This window comes from Pseudonaja textilis, chromosome 6 (genome assembly GCF_049901715.1).
Source record: "Pseudonaja textilis isolate UNSWEBS1 chromosome 6, rPseTex1.2, whole genome shotgun sequence".
Lineage (NCBI taxonomy): Eukaryota > Metazoa > Chordata > Lepidosauria > Squamata > Elapidae > Pseudonaja > Pseudonaja textilis.
In genome coordinates this window covers 56,383,258-56,402,954 of record NC_141995.1, presented here as the reverse complement: position 1 = coordinate 56,402,954, position 19,697 = coordinate 56,383,258, and the positions used below count along the sequence as shown (strand labels likewise).

Here is a 19,697-nt window from a genome sequence, read left to right as displayed (position 1 = left end):
ACAGTGCCCAGTATGAAATCAACCAGATTAGTTGCACTGTCCAAGGAGTAGTAGACCAGAACTCCTCATTTTCTTGGTATCTTCTAGGATATCCAATAGTAACACATAGACTGAAAATCTCAAGAGAATATTAGGACTGTAGGTAAGATGGCACTGGAAAAATCTCTTCCAACTGTTGCTTCATAAACTCCATCAAGCTTGACAAAGGAAATTTTTCTTCTTAATTCTTCTTGGTTCTCTCCTTGATCAGTTTCCATCCATTGCCACAAGAAACTAATCAGTAATAACATAAGAAACTTTTAAAGAATTAAATTGCTCATACTAATGTATGTTTTGATTTTTTTTTCAACATGTGTATGTTAATTAATTCTTAACAATTATAGTTAGAAGCAATATTTTTTCCGCAGACTCCTGTATCTGTGAGTACCAGTTCCCCATTTCACATACAATGCTTTCTTGACAGCAGCCCTTATCGCTCAACTTCTACTCTTTATCTGACACATATCCTAATTCCCAGGCACTTTAAGAAGCTTTTAATAACTTTATTCTTGATGTGATCCTCACTTGTCACTTCAACATCATTTTTTTGATAACTTTAAAATCATGGTTCTGATATTCCACAGTAACAAGTGGTAACAAGCAGTGGGTGTCTCCTTTATCTTAAAAAAATACATTTTTATTATGTTATATTTCATTACTGAAATAAAAGAGTAATCCTTTGATTAATTCTGAGCATGTACAGACTTGTTACATGCTTGCTGGTAGTGAGGTTGATAAGCATAATTCTTTGGAGTGTGGTCAATATATACAGTAACAAGTAGTGGGTGTCTCCTTTATCTTAAAAAAATACTGTTAGATCGGGTACAAAAGAGACGCGAGACCAGTGTACTTCAAGCTCTTTATTTTATGTGTTAAGATCTGTACAAGATCTTGGAGCCGCGGCAGCCCTTTAAATAGGGATTGCTATTATATTTGCTATTATATATTTTCTGGAAGGCGTTTTCCTCTCGCTTACCCCAGGACCAGGTGGCTGTTTTGTCCAGCAGCCTATGTAGGGGTTCCGCCGTGGTCGCCTTCTGGGGCAGGAAAACATTGTAAAAATTAATAAGTCCAAGAAAAGCCTGTAGCTCCGTTTTATTCCGAGGTCTAGGGGCTTCTTTGATGGCCCTGACCTTTTTTTCTGTGGGGTGTATTCCGTTTTTGTCCAGTAGGTACCCCAGGAATTCTACTTTCTCTGTGCAAAGCTGACATTTTTCTTTTTTAACCTTTAGCCCGGTTTCTTTAAATTTCTGTAGGACCTCCCTTAGCCGGCTTTCCAATTGTTTTTTATTTTTAGCGGATACTAACACATCGTCGAAATAGGGCACCACCCCTTTTATTCCTTGTAATAGTCTTTCCATCAGACTCTGGAATACCACTGGTGCCACGCTGACTCCGAATTGGAGTCTCTTGCATAGGAAAGCCCCCCGGTGGGTCACGATGGTTTGTGCCTCGGCAGTCTCAGCGTCGACTGGCAGCTGCTGGTATGCCTGTGCCAGATCGAGTTTCGCGAAGACTCCCCCCCCCCCGAGTGTAGGAGGTGCTGTACCACCGGGACGGGATAGGCACTCGGCTGCAACGCATGGTTGAGGGTGGCCTTGTAATCACCACAGATCCTCACAGACCCATCCGGCTTGATCGGGGTGACTACTGGGGTTTCCCACCGGGCGTGGTCTATTGGATCTAGGACCCCTTGTGCGATGAGCTTGTCTAGTTGCTCATCAATTTTGGGTTTGAGTGCGAAGGGCACTCGCCGTGGCTGTGGACCCTAGAAAGGCTGCCAGACCTGACGGTATCTCTGGCCGAGTGCTTAAAGACTGTGCTGATCAGTTGGCTGGACTCTTTACCAGGATCTTCAATTGGTCTTTATCCCAGTCCATTCTGGTCTTCCGCATACATTTGATAAACACCAGTTTGCATACAGAACAAATACATCCACAGAGGATGCTATAGCCATCACTCTTCAAACTGCTCTGACACATCTGGAACACCGGGGGGGGGGGCTATGTGAGGATGCTTTTTGTATATTTTAGCTCTGAATTTAACACAACTCTTCCACATAGATTAGTGTCTAAACTTCTGGACCTTGGGCTTTCTTATTCAATCTGCCTTTGGATTATGGATTTCCTGTCTGGCTGCTCAGAGAGAGTCAGATTAGATAACCATACCTCTTCAGACCTTATTCTTAACACTGGTACACCACAGGGTTGTGTGTTGAGTCCCTTACTCTATACTCTTTATGTACATGACTGCATTTCCATTCACGCTAGTAATCCTATTATTAAATATGCAGATGATACAACAGTGGTGGGACTTATCTCCGGGGGGGGGGGATGAGTCTCCTTACCGAGATGAAGTGGACCGGTTGCTTTCGTGGTGTGGAGACAATAACTTGGTCCTCAACACCAATAAGACCAAAGAGCTTATAATGGATTATAGAAGGAACAGATCAGACATCCAGCCCTTGCTTATCAATGGAGACCGAGTGGAGCAAGTGGCCAGTTTTAAGTTTCTGGGTGTTACCCTAAAAGAGAACCTGACCTGGGGTGCCCACATTGCAGCCTTGGTCAAAAGGGCCCTGCAGAGATTATACTGCCTGAGACTTCTTAGGAAACAACAATTGAATGAAAAACTGCTGATGACCTTCTACCGCTGCACCATAGAGAGTATCTTAACTTACTGCACCTCTGTATGGTTTGCCAATTGCACAGGGGCAGATAGGAAAGCACTCCAGAGGGTTAATGTCATTGCCCAGAAGATCATGGGTTGCCCTCTCCCCTCTTTGGAAGAGCTTTATAGCTCCCGCTGCCTTAAGAAAGTTCAAAACATTCTCAAAGATCCATCTCATCCTGGGCACCCCATTTTTTTTTTAACTATTACCATTTGGCAGACAGTACGGGACAATAAAAACAAGGACAAATAGGCTAAAGGACAGCTTCTATTCCAGGGCAGTAACTCTATTGAATTCTATTGTATAGTGCAAAATTAATGCAATATCAGGGGTTTTCAATTCAATTACATAAAAATGTAGATGTTTGCTTGTGTTTTATTTTTATAGTTTTCTTATGTATAATGTACACTGAAGGTGGCATTTAATTTCGTTGTATGAGGTGCAATGACAATAAAGTAAAGTAAAATTATTTGCTTTCTATTTCGTTCTTCACGGTTATCATAAACTGAATGACAGTATCAAAAGGCTTCTTGAAAATATTCTCATAAGTGTTTTTCAGTTAAATGCCATATATTTCCTGACACAGGAAACATGATTGATAAAAGAACAGCCATGAGAACCGATATGTACAACGCTCAGATGAATAGTTTCCTAGCTTAAAATATTATTTTTGAAAGATTAAAGAGAAATATGCCGCCGTCTTACTCAATTTCCCCAAGGTTATATTTTCTAGAATCTCCCTAAAGATACAGTAATATAATTCTAAGTCCCATTGCCAACCAAAAATAAAGTTCACCCATAAACAGAAGTGTTGCTTTCCAAAAGATTGGCTCTGAAAATGCTACTGGCTCAGATTACAAGGCTTGAATTGGAAAGCAGGCAACACTGCATGGAGTTGAATTAAAATAGTTTTTAACTGAGGTATGAGACAAGCGATAAATCCTGGAAATCCCTCACGAGCGTCTCCTCCCAGTCTGCGTCGGCGACGTGGTTGATGCCAGTCACCTCGATCCCCAATGGCGTGAACCACTCCAGTCCCAGCAGGCTCGGGTGGTCTTTTTCCACAATGGTGAATGGAAGCACCACTGTATGCCCCTTTAAAATGTCCGATCCCGGCCACGGGAATGCGGTTTCCCTGATAATCTTTCAGGGTCAGCTTCTGGCTCTCCAATTCACGTCTGTGGATGGTGGGCACCAGACGCTTGATGGTACGCCAGGACACCATGGAGAGGTAGGATCTGGAATCTACCTCCATCCCGCATGGTTGGCCCTCGATGCTCACCTCCACGGTCATCCGGGCATCGATTGTGTTTGAGTGCCCGATGATGACCATCTGGTGAGTCTCCTCTTTGCGCCGGGTCTTGTTGAACCGCTTGTTTCTTCCATCTCAGCTCCACCGGCTCTCTGTATCGCGGTCTCTGGTTCTGGGGGGTTACCGTCTCGTCGCCGGGGGCTGTGATTCCTTTTGTTCCAGCATACTTTGGCGATGTGTCCTCGTTTGTCGCAGTGCCGGCAAATAGCGTCTAGGAACTGGCACTCCGAACGGGGATGGTCATCTCCGCACCCGGCACACTGGAACCCCAACTTACGACCTTTCCGTTCCCGTCGGCCTGCAGTCTGTGGATCTCCTCCTCTTCGTCCTCGGTTTTGGAGAGGGAGTCGATATCCCCGTGGTGTGTCATTGTGTCTCTGTGGTTGTCCTCTGGTCACTTTTCTGGGGTTGGCATCGCCTCTGTGGTTGTTGGGTGGTTGGTTGCGTTCATCTACTGAATCTTTGCCACTGAGTGTTTTGCTGCCTCAGCTGCGGTTGCTTCGGCGATGGCCTCGGTTACGGAGATGTCTTTTCACGCCATCAGTCGGCTCTGGAGGATGGGGTCCCATAGTCCGAGGACCACGCAGTCGCGCAGAGCCTTGTCCATGTTGGTGAACCCGCAACATCCCCCGAGGTCTCTGAGGGTGGCCACGAAGTCGCTGATGCTTTCGCCCTCCTTCTGATCTCTCCAGTAGAATTCATGCCGGCGGATGAGGTTGGGTTCGGTGGGGGTGTAGTGGTTCCGTAGCAGCTGATCTAGGTCAGTCCAGTCCATCTCCTTCACATCTCAGGGTTTGGCGAGTGCTTTGGCCATTTGGAACACTGCGGGCCCGCAGTGTATCAGGAACACGGCCCTCTTTTTCTGGTCGTTGGCATCTTTCAAGTTGCTGCTCTCGAGGAACATGAGGAATCGATCAATGTATGATTCCCAGTCCTTGGCTGCTTGATCGAAGGGTGCGGGTGGCGAGTTGCTGCTGGCCATCTCGTCGGAAGTTCAGTGTTGGTTTGCCACGTGCTCTGTTGGTCTCCTTGTCTCACGATCCCACCTTCATCGCCAGTGTTAGATCGGGTACAAAAGTGACGCGAGACCAGTGTACTTCAAGCTCTTTATTTTATGTTAAGAGCTGTACAAGATCTTGGAGCCGCGGCAGCCCTTTAAATAGGGATTGCTCGCGACTCGCCAGCCAATGACAGGTCTTTGAATCTCCCGCGATCGGCTCGGCCAATCGCGGTTGATTCTCAGAGGACCAATCATGGCCGTTCAGTGGACCAATCACAATGCCGTTTGTGTGGACCAATCAAAAGTCAGTATTTGGAGTATGTTAATACAGAACAAATACATTTTTATTATGTTATATTTCATTACTGAAATAAAAGAGTAATCCTTTGATTAATTCTGAGCATGTACAGACTTGTTACATGCTTGCTGGTAGTGATTAAGATGGTTGATAAGCATAATTCTTTGGAGTGTGGTCAATATATCTTTTAAGAAAAATCTGATTTTTTTATCAGTTTAGCAGATGTTAAGATTTTTCATGTGCTACCTATCAATCTTTCCCAGTATAATATGCTCCATATGTATTATAAAAATGATAATAAGCTTCCTTTGAATGTGAATTGTTAGGAATTTTGGAATGGTCCCAAAACATCTGTAGAACATCTTGCCAAGGAAATTTCCTACTGTCAATGCTGACCATAGTTCTGCTTCGTTGCTTGATCTCCGTTTGAAATGCTTCTAGCCTAATTTTGTAAATGCTAAAACAGGAGTGTGACACTCCAGGTCTGAGGGCCAGTTCTAGCCCATGGAGTGCTTAGATCTGGCCCACGGGACCGGCCTGGAAACAGCAAAGGACCTGCCAGCAAAAACGGAGATCGGAAGAGCCACATGTGGTCCTCCCGAGCTCCGTTTTTGCTGGCAAAGGGCTTCAGAAGGATCCCCCAGACCCTCCCGGGCCACCATAGGCATTCCTGACACAAGTGACATTGAGCTAGCCACGCCCCCCTGCCCCTAGCCACACATCCCAGCCTCCCCAAGGTCAAACACAACCCTGATGCGGCCCTCAGTGAAATCACGTTTGACATCCCTGTGCTAAAACAATATTAAATGTAAATCTTAATATATGGAAGGCTTAGTAAAATCCTTGTTCCATTGTGTTGGAAAGCATAAACCCAAAATATCAAAGTTATGAGATGAAAGAATGGGTGTAAGTTGTCTGTGATATACTTTCTCTAACATTCAATTCTATCCATCACTATTAGCTACTCTCATTCTGAATATTGTAGTCAATTAGCAGATAACCAATATCAAATCAGACGTAAAATATTTATCAACTAGTTTTTTTTTTAAAAAAAGGTATAAAATACCTCAACTTTTGTAACGAGAGATTTAGAAGAAAAATGTTCAAGTCACATTTGCTTAATCTCCATTTTCTAACTTAAATTCTGATAATCCGAAGAGCACACTCCACTCCACACGTCTTTGAATAATGAAATTCATTTTTTTAAAAACCAGGCTAATGTATTTATAAAAGAATTAATTTTGTCCGGCCAATAAGGAAAGCTGAACTTTGCTGATTTCTGTACTATATATACTCCTTGCAGCTGGGGTGTTTTTTTGTTTTTTGTTTTTTGAGATAATCTTCTGGTATAAACAGTCTTAGCTGTGAGTTTCCTCCCAGAGATTGTAAAAGTTAACACTTACTGCACTGCCATAATTCATCTTTAATCACTAACTAGCTTTGTTTCCCAAATACCTGTTGACACCATCGCTGATGCACTGAGGAAGAGCAAGACTACATCCAAACAGCATAATGTGTTGATAGCAGCCAAGGCGGTTGAGATAACCAAAGAACTTGAGGAATTTTTCCATTTCAATGCTTCTCACAATGGAAAGAACTGATCTTAGAGTAGTCTGGTTATACGGCAACATTTCACATTGACTGTAGTTGATGTTTATGCACAAACCTGCAAAATAAAAATGTATTTGTGATAAATACTAAGAGCAAGGGTCTACTAAAAGCAAAAAGTCACTAGCTCATTCAAAATAGATGAAGCATTCATCTTAAGTATGTTAATTTTATTAAATAAATACTGATACTATCCTTCTGCTTAGAAAGGGGATTACGCACCTTTCCCCTTGCACTGGAAACTCTAGTTCAAAACTCAACAATAACAACAACGAACTCTTGTACAGTTCTACCCATTTCCACTCAGAAAATAAAGTCCTGTTAAATTTAATTGTCCTTTAGTAAGTTATAAAAGATTGAGGTTTTAGTTTAACTAGAAACATTTCATACTTGCAAGAGTTTTTTAACTACTACCGTATTTTTCGCGCCATAAGGCGCACTTCCAACCCCCCCCCACCCAAAAAAAGTGTGTGGAAATGTCTGTGCGTCTTATGGAGTGAATGTTGCCGAAGCCCCGCCCATACGCCAGCGCCCACCCTTTGGCCTCTATCTCCCAGCAATTTGCCTCCTTGCAGCAAACAGCAAACAGCCTGGTCAGCTTCAGCAGGGCCTGATTTAGCATGAGCAGCTGATTGGCGGTTGGATCAGCCTCCCGGAATACCGCTGATCAGCTGTTCCAGGCTGCAGGGATCGCCACCGCCCATCGCCGCTGCCCATTCCATGTTCGCCCTTTGCATGTCCCGTTTTCAACCTCTGCACGCCCCATTTTCCGCTTCCACGCCTCCCGTTTTTGGCCCATTCCAGGCAGCCTAGAACGGGCCGAAAACAGAACGCAGAGAGGCCGAAAATGGGGCACGTGGAGGTGAAAAACGAGACGTGCAGAGGCTAAAAACAGGATGTGCGGAGACCAAAAATGGGGCCCATGGAGGCGGTGATCGGCGACGGCGATCGGCAGCAGCAATCCCTGCAGCCTGGAAAAGCTGACTGGTGGTATTCCCGGAGCCTGATCCAACCACCAATCAGCTGTCGTGCTAAAACAGGCTATGCTGCAGCTGACTAGGCTGTTTGCTGTTTGCTGCAAGGAGGCAAATTGTTGAGAGGCAGAGGCAGATTTATTTTCTTGTTTTCCTCCCACAAAGCTAAGCACATCTTATGGTTTGGAGTGTCTTCTAGTGCAAAAAATATGGTAATTTTTATATCTGTTCTTCCTCCTCCTCTTCCTCACATTCCACCATTTATGCACAAGTTTGCATGTAGTTTTTTTTTTAATAGACTGCTTTAAAATTGTTTTGCATTAACAAATGGATAACATTTATCTCAACCATGTTGTCTACTGAGGTATTTAGATGCTTATTTTATGTGTAATACATAAAATTTAAATTCAGGGACTGCACATTGTTCTATAAACCTTCCTCCACTCATCGCTTAATAATACATTTCTAATCAATTTACTTAGGGTCCTTTATCCAGAAGGGCTAGAAGGTCAAGGAACATAAAGCGTTTGGATTATCGAATTTGAGAATCTAAATTCAGGAGATTTTTCCCTTGTATGGCTTTTGGAAAACTGTAAAGCCATCTTGTGAACTCAAGACACACACAGAGAATTACTAGATGAGGGGACAAACGGGGAATTCATCACATTTTCAAGTGACACCAAGCTGGGGGGAATAGGCAACACTTTAAAAGATAGGCTCAAGTTCCAGAAGAATGTTGACAGATTTGAATACTTGGTGCTATCCAACAAAATACAATTCCAGGGGTGAGAAAATACGGAAAAATCAAGTGCCAAGAAATATAACAAACTGCTTCAATTTCTTCCCTCAAGACAATGTTATAGGGCACTGCACACCAAAACAATTAGATACAAGGACAGTTTTTCCCTGCATGTTGTCACTCTGCTAAATAATTCCCACAAGGGTTGTATTACTATTATCCCTCTCAACTTTTCCGTTACCTATTTCTTATCTTATGACTATAATTTTGTTGCTTGTATTTTACTATTTATATTGTTTTATTTGGTATCCTAGTATGATTTATGTTGAATTATTGTTGCTTATGTTGTTATTGTTATGATTTATTGTTGCTTATTTAGTATCCAATGACTGTCACTGAGCATTGCATCTTATGATTTATGATTAATGTATTTTTATGATGACTATGATCATGATTTATCACTTGTTGCTTGTATGTACACTAAGAGCTTATGAACCGGAGACAAATTCCTTGTATGTCCAATCACACATGGCCAATAAAGAATTCTATTCCTATTCTATTCCTATCCTATCCCACCCCATTCCATTGATACTCTTATTTATTCTACTCTACCCTACTCTACTCTACTCTATATAGGAGGTGATACCTCTTCCAACAGCAGTAACTATGAGAGGGATCTAGTTGTCCTAGTGGACAACCACTTAAGTATGCAGCTGCAGTGTGCTGCAGCTGTCGAAAAGACCAATGCAGTCCTAGGCTGCAACAACAGAAGCGGTTGTATAAAAATCATGTGAGATGTTAGTATTGCTTTATACTATACACACTTGGAATACTGCATCCAGTTTGATCCATAATATAAAAAAGATGCCCAGACTCTAAAAAGGGTGCGGAGGAGAGCAACTAAGATAATTAGGGGACTGGAGGCTAAAGCATACGATAAATAGTATGTCTAGTCTAACAAAGAGAAGGAGCAGGGGTGACATGATAGCAATCTTCCAATGTTTGAGGGGTTGCCACAAAGAAGACTGGGTCAACCTATTCTTCAAAGCATCTGAGAGCAAGACAAGAAATGATGGGCGGAAAAGAAAGATCCAACCTAGAATTAAGGAGAACGTTCTCGTCAGTGAGAACAATTAATCAGTGGCACAGCTTGCCTCCCAAAGATGTAAGTGCTTCATCACTGGAGGTTTCTAAGAAGAGACAGGACAACCCCTTGTCTGGAATGGCATAGGGTCTGCTACATGAGCAGGAGGTTGGATTTATAAGACCTCCAAGGTCCTTTCCAACTGCTATTCTGCTGCAACAGGTACCTGACAGGTCCTCCTCACCTGGTCCCCTTGTGGCAGTGATTCAAACATTTTTACTACTGGTTCTGTGGGCATCGCTTGGTGGGTATGGCATGGGAAGGATGCTGTAAAGTCTCCATTCCCACCCCACTCCTGGGGGAAGGATACTGCAAAATCCCCATTCCCTCCCCACCCCACTAACCTGCTTTCCAGCTCCGTTCTCCTGTGCAGGGCAACCAAAGAAGACCCAGCCATTGAGACCCATTGAGCTGGGACTCAATGGGAGGCAGAGAAGAGATGGGGGCGGGGCCAGTCAGAGGTGGTATTTGCCGGTTCTCCGAACTACTCAAAATGTCCGCTGCCAGTTCTCCAGAACTGGCCAGAACCTGCTGAATACTATCTCTGCCTTATGGATGATAATTTGTAGCACACCCTACAGCCTGGATTGAAAAAAATCTTTATTTGCATAAACATTTCAGTTAGTTTGTTAAAAACAATAATGCTACTATATTTTATAACTCTGCCAAGTAGATCAAGATATCATGAGTCGATGAGTCCTCAATGTATTACAGCATACATTGCAGAATATATACAGAATAATATACTGCTGAATGTACCATAAATCTGCAAGTTTGTTATTACCTCTTCCTTGATTAAGGGAGAAGATATCTAATGTACTTTTCTAGCCATAATCTTGGAAAATAGCCCTTATAGACACAGGGAAACATTACAGTAATAAAACTCAACAGCTGTAATTTCTAAAGGTAACCATCTAAAATCTGGTTCTATAAATATAATGAGATCATATTCAATATATGCTATGTTTATGAATTGTTTTAATGTGATAACGTTACTTAAGAAATATATTTTCCAGTGTGCTTTTTATATTTTGATTACCCAGAATATAGTTTCAGACATATAGATTGTTATTGTCAAGTGAGAAGTTTAGTTTTATCTTTTTCCTGTCAGTAAACTACTGAGACAAATGTGCCTCTTCCTATCGGAATCACTGCAGTGAATATAGTATTTCCACCAGATGTCTATCTTGTTGGAAGAAAGAAAAAAAAATAAAAAAAAATACTTAATACTTTTCGTACATGAAAAATAAAGTCTGCAGAAGGAAACTGTTTGGTACAGTGTGAGTTCATAACTCAGTTTAATCAAATCAATATCCACTATAAAAGCAGAACTGGATAATCTTCCCTCTAGGACTTCTTTCATCCCAGTCGGAGCAAAAGAAAAGAGAAACGTTCTAAATGGAAAAAAAAATATTGCCATGAGGTCTATTACTTTGTTTAATTTTGTGCCAAAAGAAGTTAACTATTGTCAAAGTAGCTAAGCCTTTCAACCCAGAACAAAAAAATCATTTATATAAATGTATTATTTATGGACCATCCTGAATATTTATAGTAGTCTTAGTAGCTAGTAGCTACAGATGCTTTCTCATATGTAAGCAATTTCTAACTCTACAACCTCCCAGTTGCCACAAGTCATTTCAAACATCTATGCGTTCCAAGATTTCTAGCCAAGTGATCAGCATTTGTTGATCTTAATTTTTTTTGCATATTACTGAATAAATTATCAAGTAACATAAAAAAACACAGCTTAAGTATGCTTAGAGGCTCTGCTAAACACTATTTCCTTATTCAAGGATTAAGAATAGTCAATGTAGCTAATTGTTGTAAATGCACATTAGCAGTTATAATGACCTTCAGAAGTATTACACTGACTAGGATGATGCACTATGCACTTTTACTTGTCCTTGTAGCTATTATCTGCACAATTCAATGCAAACTTAGTTACAAACTTGAGGGTCCCATTGTATTCAGTGAGGTTTATCCTTTGAGGTCTCTTTGAGGACTTTTATCTCACCTAAAGACAGTGACCCGTTTTGGATTCAGGTAAATGCAGGGTGCATGCAGAGGCCCAGGGAGGACAAGAAAACGGGCCTCCCGAAAGTTCGGGAAGGCCAGAAATGGGCCTGTTTCCAGCTTCCAGAGAGCCTCCGGAGCCCGGGGAGGCCGTTTTCACCCTCTCAGAGGCTCAACGAAAGCCTCCAGAGCCCAGGAAGAGCAAAAACGCCCCCACCCCGCCATGGTGCACGAGGGCGACTAGGTCACGCCCACCATGGCCATGCCCACCCAGCAACCAGGCTAAAATTTTCAAATTCCACCCCTGACAGTACTGCCTACACAGAGCTGCTCTAAACCCATAAAAAACATCTTGAAGTAATACAGAGAGACATTTCAGAAGGTCTGGGGAAATTCTCATTAATTATTTCCTTTTTTCTTTCTCTCTCTCTCTCCAATTTTACTACTTTACAAAATCTCCCATAAAGAAAGAAGCTCTGCGGGGAGAAAGGACTGAAGAAGAGAGTTAAGTAAGAAATACATTATCGTACTGTGCAATGTGTCAACTTTTATTTTTAGCTCCATTTCATGCCATTATGAGTAAAGCGTTGGAAATATTTTTTAAAACCCTGTAACTTTGTATAGCGGTAAGGAATTATAGATAATTACTAACTTGTTTAATTGTCCATGCATGTAACTCAATAGAATGCCAAGCATATTATATGTAAAACTGAAATTATACAAGACTGAAACAACAGACATTAGCAAAACAATATCTAAGAATTATTTGTCATAATGAATTTCCTGTCAGATACAACATGTATTAGGTTAATTTGGGGGGGTGGGGGGGTGAGGTGATCAAATGGAAAACATATTTTATGCCACGGCCTGCTGGATAAGCCGGAAGAGGTTGGAGTTATATGCTGCGGCAAGTGCCAAACAATAGTTCACAAACCACAATATGGTTTTTTTTTCATGTAACACATTAAGTCCAAAACAAACATACCTTCTTCCTTATGTTTTAAATTAGAACCATGGGTGAACTCAATCTACATCTTAAAAATGAAAATAGTGTTAGATAAACTAAAAATTTTGTGGCCTGGCCAACCTCATGGATTGTTTCTGGTCAACCAAACTGATGTCATGGTTAAATGCAAATCCATCAATGCTAACTAGCCATCAGAGGACATGATGAAAACTCCTTATTTGCACAACATATGGAGAAACTGAACCACTGTTTCAAGAGTGAGCCTTCTAGGCCAAGCTAACTCCAAAAACTTTAGAGAATCCCTCGAAGCCTGGCACTCAGACGTCTCAGCCATAAACAGGCACACAGAAATAAATGACGTCTACATACCATTCAGAAGAGACTATCAAAACACCACACCTCCCAACCAACAACCAACACCTGAATAAGCAGAGATTAACACCGAACAGTAAATGATACTTCCAGTTAAGGAACTACCACCTCGGTAAACACCAACTTAACCAAGGAACTACCAAGAACATTCCCACCAACACTGACAGGGTTACAAGCCAACTGTATGTAAACAAGGAGCAAACTCCATCCCCTTCTAGGTAATGGATTATACCTAGTTGTATATGAAATGTCTGCAAAAAAACTTTTCTCTTGCAGAGAACCCCAAGAATCTCACCATTCAATCCCTGAGCTACACATATTCTGCCGGGACTATTTGACTAAATTACAACAGACCCTCCTCAGAGATACAATCCATAGTTACAACAGCCATACACACTCTGTGTCATCTGCCAACATGTGAGGGCATTTGCCAAGCAGATAAATGCTATAAATAAATGCTAGAGTTAAGCTATAAGGCATTGCATGCCAAAAAAAACTAGACACAAGGACAGTTTTTTTTCTCCATGCCATTACTCTGCTAAACAACTGATTCCCACAACATTGTCAAACTACCTACTGGGGCTATATTACTATTATCTTTCTCATCTTTCCTATTATCTTTTTCCTTAACTTCTTATGACTATAACTATATCTTACGATTTTTATTGTTTTATTTAGTATTCTAGTATGTCTTATGTTGTTTGCTTATTTGATATCCTATGTATATCACCGAGCGTTGTATCTTATGATTTATGATGAATGTATTAGAATAGAATAGAGTAGAGTAGAGTAGAGTAGAGTAGAGTAGAGTAGAGTAGAGTAGAGTAGAGTAGAGTAGAGTAGAATAGAATACAATAGAATAGAATAGAATAGAATAGAATAGAATTCTTTATTGGCCAAGTGTGATTGGACCCACAAGGAATTTGTCTTGGTGCAAATACTCTCAGTGTACATAAAAGAAAAGAGACATTCATCAAGAGTCAAGAATCATAAGGTACAACACTTAATGATACTCATGTTTTATCACTTGTTGCTTGAATGTACTGGAGACAAATTCCTTGTGTGTCCAATCACACTTGGCCAATAAAGAATTCTAATTCTAATTAGAGTTAAATGAGACAAATTATTTTGGGACTCTGGTCAACGAAGCCAGTCCCTTGAATAAAAAGAAGTGAAATAGCTCCATTCTTCAAGCACAACTTGCTTAATGTACTTTAACAAGCTTAGAGGTACTTCCTAAGTGACAGCATACCTCTGCTGTTGATTTTTCCAAAAATAGAACAGCTTAGTTTGCTGTTACCCTGGTTGGGATCTGCAATAGTTCACCTTTGCTTGTATAAACATGTTCCCAATAATCACTTAAGTGCCTGGCTGTGAGGGACTCAACATCAGTAAGTAGCTTTTATCTAATTCAAATGAGAAAAGGGGTGCTAAGTACTTACTTACATACCGTGTTTCTCACAAAATAAGGCCAGGCCTTTTTTTTTTTTTTGAGCCCCGAAAAAACGGCTAGGATGTCTTTTCGGGGATGAATTAATTTCTCCCCCCCACCCCCTGTGCACCAGTGCCATTCCTGCTTTTTCCCTGTCCCGGTAACAACAGGAAAAAAAAGATTTTGAGGTACGTGGGAGCGCCACGCATTGCGTTTTGGTTTAATCCCGAGCGGCTGGGTGGCCATGAGAAGAGCCAAGCAAGTGTCTCTGCTGCTGCTACCTTTGGTGCTCCAGCTTCGGGCTCTGCAAGTTTGCAAAAGTCCCGTTGCGCAGCCCGTTCCTGCATTCCAAGCGCCCAGGCCGAGCTGCAGCTTTCCCTCTCTCGCCAGCAGCAAGAACAGCGGCAGCAGCGGCAGGAACCGGGGAAGTTACGGAGGTGGCTCCCCCACCCAAAAAGCGGCTGAAACACTTCCACGGTTCCTGCCGCTGCTGCTGCTGTTATTGGAGACGGCGCTGGCGAGAGAGGGACAGCTGCAGCTCGGCCTGGGCGCTTGAATGCAGGAATAGGCTGCGCACTGGGACTTTTGCAAACTTGCAGAGCCTGAGGTTGGAGCACCAAGGGTAGCAGCAGCAGAGACACTCGCTCGGCTCTTCTCATGCCCACCCAGCCGCTCGGGATTAAACCAAAACGCAGAGCGCGGCGCTCCCAGGTACTTCCAAAAAAAATTTTTTTCCTCTTCTTACGGGGACAGGGGGAAAGCGGGGCAACTCAGATGCTGTTGTTCGAGACAGCGCTGGTGAGAGGCACCAGCACCGGTGGGAGCTGTGGAAGCTATGGAGGCCTGAGAAGTGGCTGAAACGCTGCCGGACATCCACGCCGACGCCGCCCGCCTACTGATCCAGGTAAGGGAGCCCTCTGTGCTCCACCATGATTGGCCGTTAGGAGCAGCTGATGGTGAGGTGTAGCTGCCCGTGAGGCACTCCTAATGGCAAGTTCCCCCCATGCCTTCCCCCCCAATTTCGCATGTTTTAAACTAGGCCTAAATTTGGGGGGAGGGGCTTAATTTCATTTTATGCCTAGAAAACATGCTGGGTCTTCCTATTGGGGTGGAGCGTATTGTTGGAGAAACACGGTATTTACATTCCGTGTTCACATTCTGGACTTCACGTTCTGGACATAAACTGTTTCAACTCCTTCCCTCAAAACGACGCTATAGAGCACAGCACATCAGAACAACTAGACACAAGGACAGTTTTTTCCTGAACGGCATCACTCTGCTAAACAAATAATTCACTCAACACTGTCCAACGATTTACAAAGTCTGCACTTCTGTTTACTATCAATCTTCTCATCACTCCTTATCACCCATCCCCTCGCACTTGTGACTGTATGACTGTAACTTTGTCACTTGTATCCTTATGATTTATATTGACTGTTTCCTAGTATGACTTGATTGTTGATTGTACCCTATGACTATCATTAAGTGTTGTACCTGATGATTCTTGACTCTTGACAAATGTATCTTTTCTTTTATGTACACTGAGAGTATTTACACCAAGATAAATTCCTTGTGTGTCCAATCACACTTGGCCAATAAAGAATTCTATTCTATTCTATTCTATTCTATTCTATTCTATTCTACTCTACTCTACTCTACTCTACTCTACTCTACTCTACTCTACTCTACTCTACTCCACTCCACTCCACTCCACTCCACTCCACTCCACTCCACTCCACTCCACTCTATTCTATAGGTACAGTAGTCCTTGATTTATGACCACAACCGAGCCCAGAATTTATGCTGCTCAGGGAGAAATTTGCTAAGTGCTGTGTTTGCCCCGTTTTACGACTTTCCTTGCTACATTTGTTATGTGAATCACTGCAGTTGTTAAATTAGTAGCATGGTTGTTAAGGTCACAAAAAATAATCACGTGAGCCTGGGACACTTGACCGTTGTCAAGCATCTGTATGTAAATCACACGACCCTGGGGAGGTAGCAATGGTCCTAAGCATGAAAAACGGTCCTAAGTCTCTTCTCTTCACTGCTGTTGTAACTTTGAACAGTCATTAAATGAACTTGTCAAACTCATAAAACATTCCTATGCCTGTTTTACTGGTTGCCATTAAAAAAGTGGGGGAGAGGAAGGAAATCTGGAAGAGCAGTGCAGCAGTTTGAAAGCCAAAGTACATTCCAACTCTTATCTTTAAAAGATTGTAACTAAAATACCAGAGTTTTTGCCCGTGAATATATTTAATTGGAGGACGTGAATGATGACACCCAGCCGTGAACTGGCTCAATTGGAAAATCTAATTTATGATGCACCCAGGGAGGAGGGGGCAAACAGGCTCACAAGTGACTGTAAATTACGTATGTCAGAGTTGGCTTCATATAGGGCAGTGCCAGTATGTCACCTCAGTTACACTCTTTGAAGTTTTTTGAAGTTTGGCTCAAGAATCATGATTTAATTAGGGCGATTGCTGGAATCCTGTATTGTTATAAGTCGAGGATTACCTATAATAGTACCTGCAAGTGTAAGAATGTTTCCAATCATCACACTGCTTTCTTGTGCCCTCATTTAAGAATCCATATTAATATAAACTTACCTTTTCTCAAACCCACGTCTTGCACAGCGGACGGTATTGTAGGTTTCACCGTAGGGTCAGAAAATGTCTTGGTCATGACTTTGATGTATGAGTAAGTGGACCCCAGCTCCTCTTCTATTTTCTCCTCTGACATTGACCAGTTTTTATTGGCCAAAATCCTTTCATCTGTAATATTAGTTTTCACTGCTGGAGTATCAGAGACAACTTGAATGGTTCCTCTAAGTATACTCATATTTGGGTGCGTCTGGTTCGTTGTCCAAGAGGTCAGCTCTACTTTATTGTCCAGTGATGGAACCACAACTGAATCACTCTTATTCATGTTAGGAAAATGAGTGTCACTTCCATTTGAATGAAGGCACTTTGTACCCAACACACCTGCATTGAAGAAAAATAATAAGGCATAATCAGCGTATCTAAAATGTGTATTTACTTCCAGGAAACATTCCACACAATATACAACCTATTCTATGAAAAAAAGACAGTTGAAATTCCCTTTTTAATTCACCAACCATTATCTCTGAAAAAACAATTTCTTTTCAACATTTTACTATTTCCATATTTCTTTATTTCATGCACCTGTTTCTTACTGCTTCTCCTCTCCCTCTTTTCCCCATATCTTTTCTCATTTCAGTTTATATCCCTCTTTCTTAATATCTTCCTTTCCCCTTTTCTTCTGGGTCTTTCTGCCTTTCCCGACCTCACAGGTATTCCCCCTTTTGATTGCCTTCTTTTAAATCTCAACTTTTTAACCTTTCTTTTCCCCCCACTTCTTTGTAGTGTTCTTTGTGTTAACTGTCTATTTAAAATGTCTTCTCCTTGAGTCGACTCCTCCTCCTCTGAAGCTTTCTTCTTGTTCTTTGCCATTTCCATTTTTTCTAACACAGAGCAAAGTGATTCGCCTCTTTCCTGTAGTAATTCTCTCATATTTTTAAGTTCCATTTTTAATTCCTGAAGAGATATCATTACACACTCTCATATTTTATGATCATTAAAGTCCACAAAAAAAACCACTTTTACTTTCCTTCTTTCTTCTTTCAATTTTAAAGTTATCAATTATTCCAGCCCAGGGTCTATACCAAAAACATCAATCAATCCCACAGTCAGTCTTTCCTTGCTTTTTTCTTTATTCTGGTTCTGCTTTTACTTTCTAAGATTCTTACTCTGTTTCAATATTTCTTTAATGTTATATCCACACTTCATTCAAAAACAGGATGTTTTGCTTTTTGTTTGAGCTCAACTTTTTGTCAAAAGGTGGCACTCTCCATTATACAGTCTTCACCTTTTTCCCCTATTTTTTTGTTTAGGGTTTTTTGAACCTCAATATTCCAGCACAGTCCAGTCTCCAATTTGTAAATTTTATTATTATTATTTTTTGACAATCTTAAATCCAGCTTTATTTTATGCCTGTTTATTGCCAAAATATTTTAGTCCAATTTAGTTAAATCTTTAGTTCCAGCTTCTTCCTTTCCCAGTTCAAAGCCCCTTTTAGCTGTCAAATATATATATATATATATTTTCCTGTCCCTTTGTAATTTCGCTGCTCACTTTTCTTAAAAATTCCATGTTACCTTAATTCCAGGGTACTTTTGTTTAGTTGTATTGCCCAGTTGTCCCAGTTCAGATGTTATCCATCTCTTTCATCCCTCCTGCACAAATCTTAATCCAGCTGAGTCCTCCTCTTCGGGGTGGCCATTTTAAACCACTGCTGCAGTCGTCTTTGTGGGGGGGGGGGAAGACCAAGCCCGGGGGGGGAGATGCGGCTCCCCTCAACCTGGCTTGCATCTTCCCCTTACTCCGCTGCCCCTCCAAGGCAGCTTCAGCCCCTAATCATAATGATCAGGGCTCTCCAACGAAAGAGCACGGACCATAGCCGCAGAAAGTCGTGATATACGGTCCATCAGCAAGGAGGCTCTGCCTTCTTTTTCAAGAAAGTTCAAAACATTCTGAAAGATCCATCTCATCCTGGGCACCCTTTTTTTTTAATTATTACCATTTGGCAGCCAGTACAGGACAATAAAAACAAGGACAAATAAGCTGGAAAACAGCTTCTCTCCCAGGGCAGTAACTATTTATTTCTACTGTATAGTACAAAATCAATGCAATATCAGGGGTTTTCAATTCAATGTATAGAATATGAAGGATGTGTCTTTGTGTTTATTTTCAGTCATAATGTACACTGAAGATGTATTTAATTTCGTTGTATGAGGTGCAATGACAATAAAATTAAATTAAATAAATAAAATAAATCATAGTTTATAAATGTATACTTAGCCTAGGCTTTCGAAACTAATCCAGAATGTATCACTGAGAGATATCAGTTGCCAAGAACTCTTCTCCTGAAATATGCTAGCATTTCAGAAGCTGTTAAAAAGAAGCTAGTCCAGCAAAGCTTTAATTCATGCAGATTGAAATGTAATGCAATTGCCTCTTAATGCAATTTCTTCAAGACAACATAGCTCCAGAAAGAGTTTGTTTTGCTCGCTTTTCAAGACAGAAATTAGTATCTCAGGGATGGCTTTCTT

General features: G+C 41.5%; 1 protein-coding gene across 2 annotated transcripts in view; it reads right to left on the bottom strand.

Annotated features, from left to right (window-relative positions):
* The window catches only part of CORIN (corin, serine peptidase), a 110,839-nt gene that overhangs the window by 72,041 nt on the left and 19,101 nt on the right, over positions 1–19,697 (bottom strand). For both annotated transcript variants that reach the window (XM_087936626.1, XM_087936627.1), the window contains exons 3-4: positions 17,176–17,550; positions 6,776–6,986 (exon numbers count right to left, since the gene is read on the bottom strand). In XM_087936626.1, coding sequence (XP_087792752.1) covers positions 6,776–6,986; positions 17,176–17,550 — 586 coding nt within the window. The remainder of the gene's footprint in view (positions 1–6,775; positions 6,987–17,175; positions 17,551–19,697) is intronic.